This window comes from Callithrix jacchus, chromosome 5, assembly GCF_049354715.1.
Source record: "Callithrix jacchus isolate 240 chromosome 5, calJac240_pri, whole genome shotgun sequence".
Lineage (NCBI taxonomy): Eukaryota > Metazoa > Chordata > Mammalia > Primates > Cebidae > Callithrix > Callithrix jacchus.
The window spans coordinates 84,684,069-84,699,639 of NC_133506.1; the positions used below are offsets into that span (position 1 = coordinate 84,684,069).

The window sequence follows — 15,571 nt, forward strand, 5'->3', positions numbered from 1 at the left end:
AAGAACCCTGGCAGACACAACCTTCACCATGTGATCAGATTTATACCAACAATGGAAGAAACTGACACTGTGCCTTCTTACTTGACAGACTGACTGAGGACACAACATCACCCATGTAGACAGTATTGCCACCAAAAAGGTTTAACCTGAATGTTACCATAAGGAAACAACCAAACTCAAATTCAGGGACATTCGGCAAAACAACCCAAACTCAAAAATGTTTTTTTGTTTGTTTGTTTGTTTTGAGACAAGGTCTTTCTCTATGGCCCAGGCACAGTGGTACACTCACTATTATATTAGGGTGGTGTGAAAGTGATAGCAGTTTTTTCCTTATTTTAAATGGCAAAACCACAATTACTTTTGCACCAACCTAATAGCTCACTGTAACCTTGAACTCCTGGGCTCAAGCAATCCCTCCCACCTCAGCCTCCTGAGTAGCTAGGACTACAGGCATGCACCCCCACACCTGGTGAATTTTCTTATTTTTCATAGGGCCTTGCTGTGTTGCCCAGGGTGGTCTTGAACTTCTGGCCTCAAGTGATCCTCCTGCTCGGCCTCCCATTACAGGTGTGAGCCCAGGTGAAAATATTAATGTCTTGAAAGACTAAAACAAACAAAAAACTGAGGAACTCTTTCAGATTAAAGGAACATATTAAATGCAAACATGACCTTTTAATAGAACCTGGACTTTTTAAAAAGAGCAACTATAAAGATATGATTGGGATAACTGGGAACATCTGACTATAGACTGTGGTACCTATTAAAATTTCTGAATATGATGACTGTGCCAGTGTATGTGTGTGAGAGTGAGAAACCAAACGTAGCAAAATATTCATAATTTGTGAATGTAAGTGAAAGGTATATAAGAATTCACTGTATGACTTGTGCAACTTAAAAGTTGTGAAAAAATACACGGCTTCAGAATGACTCATTATTTCTGAAACCACAAACTTCGTTAGATGAGTCAAACAGATACACATATGTACTGTACTCATAAAGTCCCTGCAATTAAAAAACTAGGTTGCTGGCTGGGTGTGGTGGCTCACACTTATAATCCCTGCACTTTGGGAGGCCGAGTGGGCAGATCACAAGGTCAGGAGTTCAGGACCAGCCTGGCCAACACAGTGAAACCCTGTCTCTACTAAAAATACCAAAAATAGCTGGGTATTTTTGTGTGTGGTGGTGGGTGCCTGTGATCCCAGCTACCCAGGAGGCTGAGGCAGGAGAATAGTTTGAACCTGGGAGGTAGAGGTTGCAGTGAGCCAAGATCGGGCCACTGTACTCCAGCCTGGGCGACAGAACTAGACTCCATCTCAAAAAAACCAAAAAAACAAAAAATACCTAGGTTGCTAAATGACTTCTGAAAATGCCAAATTTAGGAGGTATTTTATCCCTCTGTAACACTGCTAACCACTCCCCATCAAAGTCTCCCTGCTGGTTTTAGTGAAGCCAGTCTAGCTTTTCTGCCTCTTCAGTTTCTCCTACTGCTCCTCTCAGAACACCCAACACGGGATTCTTTTCTCTTTGAGATGTAGTCTCACACTGTTGCCCAGGCTGGAGTGCAATGGCATGATCTCCACTCACCACAACCTCCACCTCCTGGGTTCCAGCGATTCTCTTGCCTCAGCCTCGGGAGTAGCTGGGATTACAGGTGCACACCACCACGCCTGGCTAATTTTTTGCATTTTTAGTAGAGATGGGGTTTCACCTTGTCAGCCGGGCTGGTCTTGAACCCCTGACCTTGTGATCCACCCACCTCAGCCTCCCAAAGTGCTGGGATTACCAGTGTGGGCCACCATGCCTGGCCGGGATTCTTATCTCTAGGTTTAGAGATAATCGGTTTAGAGCTAATCCCACTCCCGAGTATACACACAGAGAGACATGTGTTCATACATTTGCATGCACATGCATACTGCCAACTCTTAAATATGTTACAAGCCAAGTCAGTGACTGGACAATGTACTGGGGATAATGAGAAAGCAGCAGACATGAGCTCTGTGGTACCTATTAAAATTTCTGAATTTGATGATTGTGCCAGTGTATGTGTGTGAGAGTGAGAAACCAAATGAGCTCTGTGGTACCTTCTCATAATAGAGACAGGATGGCGAACCTTAAACAAATTACAAATATTAAGAAAACAGCTGCAAGTATGCAGAGAGCTGCAAAAGAGCCCTGTGTTCCTCCCAGAGGGAATGTCATTTTAAGGGGCGCAGTGAAAATGAGGAAGGATCAGCAGGCAAAGAGGTAGAGAGAAGGTCATCGCAGGCAGAAGGAAAAGCATGTGCAAAGGCCTGAGCTCCGTAGGCCTCAGGAACTGAGAGGGGTCCTGAAAAGTCAGGGCAGAGAAACAAAGGAAAGAGAGGAGCTGGATGAGGCCAGAAGCAGATCTAGGCCCCAGACCAGGGGGGTAGCAAGGGCAAGGGAGACATCTGGGATGTTATCCTAAGGCACTGGGAGCACTGAGTAAAGGAAGGAGATGCACACAGGGGTCCGTTTCAGAAAGATTGCAGCTATGTGAAGAATGAGCTAAAAGGGCAAGGATGAATGCAGAGAGACCAGGTAGGAAACTGCTGCCCTCAAATGGGGCAGACATGGAGATAGGGCCAAAGAGAGGTGAATGGAGGGAGGGTTTAAGAAGTATACCTGGGTTGGGCGCAGTGGCCCACGCCTGTAATCCTGGCACTGTGGTAGGCCGAGGCGGGTGGATCACCTGAGGTCGGGAGTTGAAGACTAGCCTAACCAACATGGAGAAACCCCGTCTCTACTAACAATACAAAATTAGCCAGGCATGGTGGCACATGCCTGTAGTCCCAGCTACTTGGAGGCTGATGCAGGAGAATCACTTGAACCTGGGAGGCAGAGGTTGCAGAGAGCTGAGATCACGCCATTGCACTCCAGCCTAGGCAACGAGAGTGAAACTGTCACCAAAAAAAAAAAAAAAAAAAAAAAAAGGCTGAGTGCAGTGGCTCTTGCCTGTAATCCCAGCACGTTGGGAGGCTGAGGCAGGCAGATCACGAGGTCAAGAGATTGAGGCCATCCTGGCCAACATGGTGAAACCCCATCTCTACTAAAAATACAAAAATTAGCCAGGTGTGTTGGTGCACACCTATAATCCCAGCTACTCGGGAGGCTGAGGCAGGAACCTGGGAGGGGGACATTTCAATGAGCCAAGATCACACCACTACACTACAGCTGACGACAGAGCAAGACTCTGTCTCAAAAATAAATCAATAAAGTGTACCTGACAGGTCCTGGTTCTACTACAATGACATTCAATAAAGCTTTGTAGTTCTCTACATTTGAAAAAAAGCAAAAAAACAAAGAACACTTAGCAGTGGTGCTAAAATCAGCAGTGGAAATGGAGATGTCATAGAAAGCCGCTTTGGGAAGTCTGCAGGTGGTGGGACTGGTGCAAAACAGGCGGAACACCAAAGAAGGTTGGGCAGAGACGGGTGGGAGGAGTTTGAACACGTTTAAATGGGGAAGGGAAGAGGCTGCTGTGCAGCAGTAATGAACAGCGCTGGGCCCCTGTTAAAGCAGGAAGAGTTGGGTCCGAGCCAGGTGAAAGGACTAGCAGCCCCAAACTCCCCAAGACTCAACCACTACTGCATCTCTCAACCTACAGGCACCTTCAGCACAATCTAGGCAACACTTTCCCAAAGCCCCCGTCTCCAGGATGGCATCACCCAGGCAACTGGAAATCTAGGAGTCATCTGGCAGTCTTCCCTCTCCCTCATGTCCAATATCCAACTGAGTCACCAAGTCCTCTTGAACCTGTCCCCTGTGTGCCCTGTCTTCCAGCCAGAAGCACACGACTGAGTATCTGCTATTGATGGGATCCGCTTGCCAATCACTTGTGCTGACTCATCACTGGTCCACAATGGCAGATCTCACACACATAAATTCCACTCAGCTTTGCTCTAACTACCCACATTTCTGGGTGTCACTCACTGATTGCAGCTCCAGGGCCCATCTGTGGTTCTCAGGACTCCTTCCTTGGTTGGCTGCATGGCTTTACCTGTGGCTCCTCTGCTCCAGGCTTTACTGAGCTCCATGGCTGGCATCAAACATCAGCCTTCTCTGGTATAGAAGTTGTGGTTCTACAAGTCTTCAATATCTAGAATCTGCTGCCATCTCCATGGCCTCTACCCTAGTCATGCTTTCTTCCTTCTCACCTGGATGGCAAGTGGCTACCCTATATCATCTTGTCCTTTCCATTCCTTCCTCCAGCTTTGCACCAGTGACTTTAAAAATGCAAACCTGACTATATCAAACTCCTGATTAAAATCCTACCTTGGCAATCCAAGTTCCACCTAAGTATCGCTCCTCACAAAATCACATTTTAATGACAATAAAAACACACAGGCCGGGAGCGATGGCTCATGCCTGTAATCCTTTCACTTTGGGAGGCTGAGGCAGGCAGATCACCTGAGGTCAGGAGTTCACCAGTTAGCCTGGCCAACATGGTTGAAACTTCATCTCTACTAAAAATACAAAATTAGCCAGGCGTGGTGGTGCATGCCTGTAATCCCAACTACTTGGGAGGCTGAGGCAGGAGAATCGCTTGAACCCAGGAGGCAGAGGTTGCAGTGAGCCAAAACCGTGACACTGCCCTCCAGCCTGGGCAACAAGAGTGAAAAAAAAAAAAAAAAAAGACTCACAAAGAGAAATAAATTCATAATCATCCTAAAAACAAGCAGAAGGTGATATCAGCAAACCAGAGATTTCGATGAGTTTCTAAAAACAGAAGGCAGACAGGACCATCAGCATGAACCATGGAGGCTTTAATCGGAAACATGGATGGCTAGGATGAGAGGCTCAGTCTAGCAAACAGCAGGATCAGAATAGGATTAAGAAAAGAACAGAAATCGAGAGGAAGACAGCCTGCGGGCCAGCTTTGGGGGCTGCCCCCACCACTACGGAGCTGTGGCATTGATCGCCGCCCCCCACAGTCTCAAGCTGCAGCTTGAGACCTAGTGATAAAGGATGGGGGAGGGGAAGAGTTCCTGCTATGTACACTTTGTGTGTGCCACGCAAAGAATCTCAACCATGTGAATCTAAAAAATGTTTTTCAAAGTCAATTTAAAATCCTTTAGTCTTCATCAAAAGGAAACATATTAATGCTAAAATTTTATTTAAAAAAAATTAGAAGAACAAAGGAAAAAAAGTCAAGGAACTCTTCCAGAGAATGCAGAAGCACTGGGAGCTGTAAGAGAAGAGCCACCAGTAAAGTAGGGGATGTCCCCATCTACCTATTAATAACCCCACAGGTGGCCAGGCGCAGTGGCTCACCCCTATAATCCCAGCACTTTGGGAGGCTGAGGTGGGTAGATCATGTGAGGTCAAGAGTTCGAGACCAGCCTGGTCAACATGGTGAAACACTGTCTCTACTAAAATACAAAAATTAGCCAGGCGTTATGGTGGGCACCTGTAATCCCAGCTACTTGGGAGGCTGAGGCAAGAGAAGTGCTTGAACCTGGGAGACAGAGGTTGCAATGAGCAGAGATCATGCCACTGCACTCCAGCCTGGCCGACAGAGCAGGGCTTTGTCTCAAAAAAAAAAAAAAAAAAAAAAAAAGAAGAAGAGAAAAGAAAAAAAAAAAAGAGAGAATCCCAGAGGAAATAGAAGGAATTAATCAAGAAAATACACTTTTCCTTTGTTATACACAGGGGATTGGTCCCAGGGCACCCAAGTATACCAAAATCCACATGTAAAAGTCCTGAAATTGGCCCCAGGAACCCTACTACAGGAAAAGTTGTCTGTCTGTATACTCAGGGTCACATCCCGCAAATACTGTAGTTTCAATCTGCATTTGGTTGAAAAAAAGTCCATTTTAAGTGGACCCGCACAGTTAAAACCCAAGTTGTTCAAGGGTCAACTGTATCCTTTTAAAGTTTTGGACCTGGCCTGGTGCAGTGGCTCAGGCCTGTAATCCCAGCACTTTGGGAGGCCAAGGCAGGTGAATTACGAGGTCAGGAGATCGAGAACATCCTGGTTAACAAGGTGAAACCTCATCTCTACTAAAAATACAAAAAATGAGCTGGGCGTGGTGGCACACCCCTGTAGTCCCAGCTACTTAGGGGCTGAGGCAGGAGAATCACTTGAACCGGGAGGCAGAGATTGCAGTGAGCTGAGATCACGCCATTGCACTCCAGCCTGGGTGACAGAGCAAGACTTGTGTCAAAAAAGAAAAAATTTCAGTTGAAGACGGACAGAAGTCTTCAGATTGGCAAGGTTCACCTACTAGTGCCATCCCCAATGAACGGGAAAAACTAAAAGTCACTATTTAGACCCAGCCTCATGAAATTTCAGAACACCAAGGAAAAACAAATGATCCCAAAGGTTTCCAGAGCAGAGATACAAGTTACCAGTAAGAACCATAGACACACCAGACTTCATGAGCAATGCCAGGTGTTACAGCAACGCCTTCAGACTCTGAGGGAAAACACTTCCGAGCCACAGTCCAACAACCAACCAATCACATGTGAGAAATAAAAGCTTTTTTTTTTTGAGACAGAGTCTTATTCTGTTGCCTAGGCTGGAGTGCAGTGGTGTGAACACAGCTCACTGCAGCCTCAACCTCCTGGGCTCAAGCAATCCTCCTGCCTCAGCTTCCCAAAAGGCTGGGATTACAGGTGTAAGCCATTGCACCAGGCCAAAAAAACATTTCTTACACATAAGAACCCAGAAAGTTTATCTCCATGTCTAACAAATACAGAATCCTAGAAAGAGTAAAGAGAATATGGAATACAGGAAACGCTGGAACCACTCCAAAGGAAAAGTAAAGGAAGCCCCAACATCTTTGTGGCACATGTAGCAAGGGCAGGAGGCTCCGCATGAGGGTGATAAGAATCTGGGTGACCATGAGGATGTAGGAAGGCAGGCTTCCTCTTTAACTGTCTCATTTCCAGATGGTAAACATGAAGCAGGCTAAAGCGTGACATAATTTTGAGTAAAGTCTGAGTAATGGATGGCATCTAAAAATAGGATCCTGGCCAGGCACAGTGGCTCATGCCTACAATCCCAGCACGTTGAGAGGCTGAGGTGGGCAGATCACCTGAGGTCAGGAGTTTGAGACCAGCCTGGCCAATATGATGAAACCCCGTCTCTACTAAAAACACAAAAATTAGCCGGGTGTGGTGGCACATGCCTGTAGTCCCAGCTACTCAGGAGGCTGAGGCAGGAGAATTGCTTGAACCTGGGAAGCAAAGGTTGCAGTGAGCCGAGATTCCACCACTGCAATCCAGCCTGGTCATTGCAGTGAGACTCCATCTCAAAAAATAAAATAAAATAAAAATAGGATCCATCTGACCTGGACGTGAGAAGTTCCTCCCTGAGAAGCCCAGGCGTATGGGCAGTCTGCGTTCCCTACTCCACTTGGACTGTTCCGTCCCGGGGTGAACACCACAGACGCAAGTGAACCAATCCTAAGTGCTCCTTCTCAGTTTCCAGTTTTCAGAAACTCTCTACATAAAGTTCAGGAAATGTTTTTATAGAATGAAATATAAATGGTATAAACCTTAACACCATAAAAGTCATGGTATAACGCAAATGTGTTCAATACCCAGTCTGTGTAGAGGAAGCCATGAGAAACAGCGGTCGCCTCTGACAGGCAGAGGAGGAAGGCAGAGATCCGAGACAGGTGACTGACTCTCTGCAGCTTCCCCTGTGTCATTCCAGTTTCTTTACAGAAGCATGAGTTACTTTCCAAAGGGAAAACTTGGTGACATAGGCGGCATGCCCACAGTAACCGTGAGGCTGACGGAAACCAGGAGCAGACCTGGGAAAGAAAGGGGGGGCACGCTCTTCCTCGTTTTTCTTGACAGTCAGCAGATACAATCACCACCTGACAGGAATACAGGCTGAAATGTCCACAGAAAAAAACAACGTAACAGAAATTCAAGTGGCAGGTAGGGAAGAAGGCTGGCAAGGGCCACGGCCTCGCGGTTCATGGTCAGGAGTCAATGGATTCTGCTTCAAGATGGCGCACAAAACCAGGACTCAGCCTGGAGCCTCCCTCGGGGCAAATGCCAAGAGAAAGGGTCTGGGGGAAGCCCCCAGCAGAGGGACTGGTGGGGGACTCTTGCTTTCCCTTTTGTGCCTTTCTGTACTTTTGACTGTTTACTTCTGTGCCCACTGGTTGATTTCTAACTCAAAAAAAATAGAAAATAATAAATGCGTCTCCTTCAGGGGCTCTCCAGCACCTTCAGGACAAAATCCAAACCCCTCAGCAAGCTCTAGGCCCTCCTTGAGCTGCCTCCTCCCCCACCTGTCCCCCACAACAGCCCGAATCCCGTGCCCACTCTCACTTCCAAGGTGCGAGGCTCCCAAGGTTTGAGGCCAGCTTAGGAGCCCCCCTGCTCCTGCGCACTTTCTCCACTTCAATTCTGTCCAAGAAGTTACATTTGCTTTTTGCCATTGAGTTCCCACTGCCCATGGCGCTGTCTCTGCCGTTAGCCTTGGAGTCCAACTGCTGATCATATTAATGCCCTCAGGGGAAAATAACCATGTCTAAAGCCCCATTCTGGAGTCAGTAATGAATCTGAGGCAAAAGGAAAGGTTGGGCCTCAGGTCGTCAATCCGAGGGAGGAGCAGGTGGGAGGAGAGCCACAGGGCCTTGCAGCTGTCAGGCAAATGCTGTGAAATTCCATTCACATGGCCAGGGCTTAGCTTCTTTCCTCACTCAGCCATTTGACGGGTTAGCTGGAGTCTTCTTTGTCCAGGTAATATATATTTTTTATTTTTATTTTAATTTTTTTTTAGAGACAGGGTTTCACCATGTTGGCCAGGCTGGTCTCGAACTCCCGACCTCAGGTGATCCACTGGCCTCGGCCTCCCAAAGTGCTGGGATTACAGGCATGAGCCACCACACCCTGCCTGTCCAGGTAACATTTAAAGTGATCTAATCACAATTTGCCGATGTCCTTATTTATCCACCACTAGAAGGGACCCCTCATCAAGGGTGTGTTTCGGGATGACCTTGGGGTATACAGTCCCCTCCAGCTGCTCACAGGATGGTTAAAGGCTCCTGGGAAGACAGGCTGACTCAGTCCTGGCTTCCATGTGACCCTGGGCTAAACATAATTCTCTGCATCTCCATCTGGCTATCTGTGAGGTGGTGAAGATAATTGTACCTGCTCCCATAGGGTGGTCATACAATTAAAGTAAATTAGGGATGTAAGGTGCCTGGCACCCAGAAACAGCTTGGGAACAATGGCTGCCATTCATAAGACTGAAAATCCCAATGTCCAGAATAGCTAAGGACACTTCCCCATATCTGTCCCTGCAGGGTACACCCATGCTGTGATCACAAACTGACAAATGAGAAGAATGAGATACAGGGATTGGGTCCTGCCCTGCACATGGTCACTGAGGAAGGAGCAAGATTATCTGTAGCAGGAAAATGTTGACTTTTGTTCCTTCATCTTTTTCTCCAGACAACCAAAGGCAGCCAATGTGCTTTTCAGAATTCAGTGGAGATCCACGGAACGAGGCCAGGAACCACTGCCCTGGCCATGTGGCTCCAGGGCACCTGGCCACCTCCAGGCATGCAGAGCCTCTGCAGGTTGTATCTGGTCTGGAGAGGAGGCCTTTGCCCTCTGGGGGCAGCTCCAAGCTCCAGTCCCAGGGCAGGGCCCAAGGTGGCTTGAGCAGGTCCTCCTTCCCCACCTCCTTCAGAGGAAACCTGTCCACAGCACCCCCAACGCATGTCAAGTCCGCCTCCATCTCCCCTGCCCTGAAGTTCCTATGTGGTCCTGATGACTGTCCAGCCAGGTTGGGCTGACTCTACCCTCCCTGAGGGGACAGGGTCTTCAGGTACCCTCTGGATTGAATTACCCCTGGTTCCCAGACACGTTTGAGAGCCTCACTGACCAAACCAGACCTTGGCTCCTGCCTAGACATGTGTGTGCCCTGTGGAACCAACACCCCGGGAACCAGCCCCTTGTCTCAGCTGGAGGTCCCAGCAGGATTATAAACAGTGCCTGCTGGTTTTAAGCCTGCTACGTGGCCTAAGTAGAGTTGAGAGGACAGTGTGCTAACAATGGAGGATAACTGACAACACTCAGGCCTGGGTGATGCCCTGATGGAGGTAACAGTGTGGCTCCTGGCCTGTACATGGGACCAGGAGCCAGGGCCCACGGGCCACGCCCCAACCACGCGAAGCCCCGGCTTAGCCTGGGCCTCTGGCCCACAGCCCCTGCTGGCTGCCTGGCAGTCCCCCAGACACCTCTGCATTCCTCTCCATCCTTTTGTCCCTCAGACCCATGAGATGTTTTCAGAAGAGGTTTTCCTGTCTTCTGCTCATTAGAACTTGTGGGAGCAGCTTCTCTTCTGGAGTTTCAGAGTCCTTGGGCTCTCACTGTACATCTGCTGTCTGGGACCCTCCCTTCCCACATGTCCAGCTGTTCCCTGGGTGTGATGTAGGCCAACGTGTGCTCTTTTCACCTAGTCACTCACGCATTCATCCAAAATGTGGTTTCCTGCCCTGTGTCAGCATCACGCTGCATCCTGGGGTTTAAGACAAGGCCCCTGCCCACAAAGCTCGCACACTGGGAGCAGAGAGACTCTAAGTAAGGACATGGTTTAATAGGATAACTAAAGATAGTGGTAAACCAGTGCAGTGGCTGAGAAGCCTCTCCAGGTGGGTGAAGTGAGGAATGGGGGTGCAAAGACCATGAATGGGAAAGGAACTTGGTCAGGGTGAGCTAGGATGGGGGCCCTCAACTGATCTGTTCACCTTGGCCTCCCAAACTGCTGGGATGACAGGCGTGAGCCACTGTGCCTGGCCTGTAGCTCTTTTTTTTTTTTTTTTTTTTGAGATGTAATTTTGCTCTTGTTGCTCAGGCTGGAGTGCAATGGCACAATCTCAGCTCATTGCAATCTCTGCCTCCCTGGTTCAAGCGATTCTCCTGCCTCAGCCTCCCGAGCATCTGGGATTACAGACACCTGCCACCACGCCCGGTATTTTTAATAGAGATGGGATTTCACCATGTTGGTTAGGATGGTCTTGAACTCCTGACCTCAGGTGATCCACCCGCCTCAGCCTCCCAAAGTGCTGGGATTATAGGCATAAGTCACTGAGCCCAGCTCTATAGCTCAATTTTTTAAAGTTCTGAAAACCATTCAAAACCCCCTGCCAACTTCCACCCTAAGTGGAGGCCACATTTCACACAAGGCACAAAGTCTTGCTAAGAAGTCTTTAATCCCTACCTTGCAGACCAGACACGTGAGACCCAGAGAAAAGCTTCAATGTGGCAAGAGCAGGGAGGGTGACAGGGTAGGGTCCAGGGACAGGTCAGACAAACACGGCGTTGGACCCATCTGGCCAACTAAACCCTCCCTGATCCACCCTCCTTCAGCTCTACTAGGAAAACAGCTGGCCTTGGCCCGGCCAGACTCAATGCAACAGGGCCAGGGAAACTGAGTCTACAGAGCAGGGAAGGCCCCCACACTGAGTGTTGAAGGGAACAGGATTGGAGCAGGCAGGAGGAAGTGTCCCTGCCTTCGGGTGAAGTGAGAGCTGGGAGCAGCTGTGTGGGCAGGGTCCACACCCTCTTGCCTTTCCATGCCCACATCCTCTAGCCCAGAAGCTGCATGCCCACTCCCGATGGCACCACTGGGACTAGACCCCGCCAGGCCCCAACATCAGGTGCTGTCTGTGGACTTGACCAGAGGCAATGGACTTCTGTTTGTGGCCAGCCCTCCCCTGAAGGCAAAGGGCAGTGCCTGGTGTGAGCAGACACTCCTTTTCCCAGCCCAGCCAAGGGCATCATATTTGTCCCCAGCATTCCCCCTGGGCTCCCCTCCCTTCTACACAGTCATCTCACACCAGTAAACACCTTGGCAACAAGGTGGCAGGTGGGGGCTGTGGTCTCTGCAGCCACAGGGCTCACACTCAGAGCCAGTGAACTGGGAGGAACTGGGGTAGGTCCCAGGACTGTCCTTCCTAAGGCTTCAGCCCTCACTCCCTGCACCTCGCCCTCCTTATTACTTGGCTTCAAAGCAGAGACACCTCCTCCCAAACAGGGCACTTCCGACTTTACTCTCACCTGGAGTTCTGAGACCCCAGGAGGGCCTCAGGGCCAAGTCAGAGCTTGGGGCACCCTGCACCCAGCCTGTTGTCAGTCAAGTGAGGAGAGCTTCAGGCCCTGACTCTAGGAGGGTTCTCAAATTGGTAGAACCAGAAGTCCCTGGTTAAAGATACAACTGCTGGAATCCTGGGGATTCCAGAGATTCTGATTCAGTACAACTGGGTGGGGCCCTGTAATCTGTATTTTAACCTGCTCACAAGGGGCCAGGAACTGTTAGGCCAACTGAAGGAAGGCCTGCCCCAGGCACCAGCCCCCCAGAGGGAAGCCCTGGGGGCCCCAGTTCACCTCTCCCACCCACTAGGGTTGGGTGGTACTGTGGCCAGTTCGGATGACCACCTCTGGGGCAGGGAGCCGGGTGGGGGGTGCTCCCTGTGCACCTCTTCCAGACCGCCAAGCTCTGTGACCGGGCCAGGAAGGCAGGATGGGGTGAGCCTCAGTGTTCTCCCCTCTGCCCTTGGCAATGCAAAGACGTTCAGGACCTGTGATTCACAGCTTTCCCCTTCACACACCCACACCCATTTTTTTTCAAGACCCCGCCCAGCACAAACCCGGACAAGAACTAACAGATTTAAACTTTTATGGAACTTCCTGCTCTCTGTGGCCTGGGAGATTCTTCCAGTAACTCCTCTCTGGGTCTCTGCCAGGGCAAGTCCAAGGGGTTTCCATTAGATGGACAACTCAGGCTGGGGCTCATGACTGCCCTGCTGGATGCAAAACATCCAAGAGGCTGTAACAATGATGACACCAAAAGTCAGGGAAGGGACCCAAAAGAGAGGAGAAGAGACTGCTGTGCCTCCTTAACTTTTGGAAATCCCTGGGCTGTCACACCTGATGGGACGCACAATGCCTCCTGGTCCAACAGCACCGGCAGCACGTGGATTGACCAGACACCCACATGAGGCTCATGGCCCTCCCCAGCAGGAGGTTCCTGTTCCTGCTGGGACCCAGGACACAACCCACAGGGCCCAGACTCAACACATCTGACTACTCAGATGGCCTCTGGGAGCATTCTCCCGATCAGTTCCCACAAACACATTCTTCTACAACCACCAGTTTACTGCAGGCCGGATCCTCCTCCGGACACAGCAGAACACTTTTCTCCCTATCTCCCAAACCAGTGCCACACACGGCCCTGCAGTGTGGCCTGATGGCATGGGTGGGGACACGGTGTCAGGTCTGAGTTCAAGCCCTGGCTCTGACACCTGTCCCTGATACACTATCCCAGGCAAGACTCCAACCTCCCTGAGTTACCCCTCCTTCTCTACAAGATGCAGGTTAGAGCACCCGTCTTCTGGAGTTACTGCAAGGACTGCTAGGGACACGTTTATTATAAACTGCCTGGCACAGAGCTGGCACCTAATAAATGACTTCCTTCCCTTCCTTCCTACTCTGTGACTTAGGTTCCCTGTCTCAGTTCCAAATATAAAGAGATCTCAAGCTCTCCTCAGAAATGCCAAAGAGGCCCAGGCACCAAAGACAGAGAATAAATACTTTCAAAAAACCCTCAGTTTCGAAGTCATCATCTCCCCCAGGGAATCCACTCTGATTGCTTGCTGACTCCATCCCCTGAATCCTAAATTTTCTCCGAGTGGGAGAAAGAGTGGACAGGTAAGTTTGCCACCATTTTCTGCAATTCTGGCTGCACTTCTCAGCCAGCTCCCGACAGGGCAGCAGGTGATACAGTTACACAAGGGCAGGGAGGCTGCAAGGCTGCTCACCAGACACCAGGAAGCACTGGAACTCCTTTAAAAGTATATGGAGGAGGCCACGCCTGTAATCCCAGCACTTTGGGAGGCAGAGGCACGCAGATCACGCGGTCAGGAGTTTGATACCAGCCTGGCCAATATGGTGAAACCCTGTCTCTACTAAAAAACACAAAAAATAGCTGGGCGTGGTGGTGCACTCCTGTAGTCCCAGCTCTTCGAGAAGCTGAGGCAGGAGAATCCCTTGAACCCAGGAGGCAGAGGTTACAGTAAGCTGAGATTGCACCACTGCACTCCAGCCTGGTGACAGAGAGATCGTCTCAGAAAAAAAAAGTACATGGAGGTGATCTGAGTCACCATTACACACGCAGGAACAAATGTCCATAGGGTTCCCCAGAGTTAACGGACACCTTCCCCTGGGATGGGCCCGGCCGCCTCTCCGCAGCAGGCACGTTCTGAAGCTGGTCCATGCACCTCCATCCCGACGGTGCGAATGCCCAGTGTCCAAAGTAGCCTTGCCCTTTGGTGGGACCTCCCTGGCCTCTGGGACCGGTAGCACCCACAGGACCGCGTCTGGCCGCAGCTCTGGACCACGGCCCTGCTCTGGGGCAGCCGCTCTCTCTGACATCGCCGCTGCCGGTGAATATTAGGAAGGGCCTTCGCGGCAGGGGTGGAGATGCGATCACCAAATCTCACGTGCCCCGGGCTCCACCCACCCACGGGGGTGACGCTTTCTCCGGGGTTTCCACGACGCCTCGCCGGGCGCGGGGAGGGGGGCACTCCCTGGATCTCCTGAAGTTGTCTCTACACAGATCTCCTTAGAGGGACGAGCATCTGGGACGACTTGGGTGCCCGGGCGCACTCGTCTGGGGACGAAGTGCGGTGGCCAGTATGGGAACCAGATCTCCATGAGCCCCGAGTGCCCCCAGCCTGGCCCGTCTGGGGTCCCCGAGGGCGGAACCCGGGACTGGAGACGGCGACCCATTTAGGAGCTCTGACAGGGCCCCAAGTTCCGGCGACGCCGCTCGCCTCACCTGAGAGGGACACAGACAGCCAGGTACCTGTCGACTGCCACGGCCAGGAGACTGAAGATGGAGCTCTGCGTGAGCACCAGCACGAAGCAGGCGAGGAAGAGGCAGCCGTAGAAGTCAGTGCAGAAGCCCAGGCTGATGGTAATAGCAAAGGGGATAGCGAAGAGCCCCACGGCCACATCGGCCGCAGCGAGGGACACCAGGAAGTAGTTGGTGGGCGTTTGCAGCGCGCTCGCCGTGCCCACCGCGGCGCACACCAGCACGTTGCCTGCCACCGACAGCACGGCGATAACCAGCTCCAGAGCCACATACAGCGCGTCCTGTGTCTCCAGCAGCATGGCCAGGCCGGCGGGGCCCCGGGCGTCCCCTACCGGAGCCTGGCCGGGCGCGGGGCAGCTGCATGAGCCCCGCCGGGCACAGCCGCAGCGCCCAGACCGCGCCTCTACCGGCCGCTTCTGAGCCTCTGGGCTGAGGCGCTGGGGGCCGGGATCCAGGGGTCGGATCCGCGGCCAAGAGGCGGCACCCATTGGCCGGCGCGCCCGCCCTTCTCGGACTGGGCGGAGCACCACCCCCTCGCAGCGCCAGAAGTTCGCGCTAACGCGGGGCCCCTCCGGTCCTGGCACGGCGCCGCCTCTCGCTGGCGGCCTGTAACTAACAAATTGCCCCAACTCCCAGTCACGCTGGAGCTCCGAGGCTGCGTCCGGGCACTGCCGTCCAGTCCGGGCGGCTCCTGGGATGGGGCCG

At 51.3% G+C, this 15,571-nt stretch overlaps 1 protein-coding gene across 1 annotated transcript in view; it reads right to left on the reverse strand.

The window, feature by feature from the left end:
- Positions 1-15,292, reverse strand: part of ADORA2B (adenosine A2b receptor) — a 31,426-nt gene extending 16,134 nt beyond the window's left edge. Inside the window, exon 1 of the mRNA XM_017971702.4 lies at positions 14,831-15,292. Within this exon, the coding sequence (XP_017827191.4) occupies positions 14,831-15,165 (335 nt within the window). The 5' untranslated portion in view covers positions 15,166-15,292. The remainder of the gene's footprint in view (positions 1-14,830) is intronic.
- Positions 15,293-15,571: the final 279 nt, after the last annotated feature.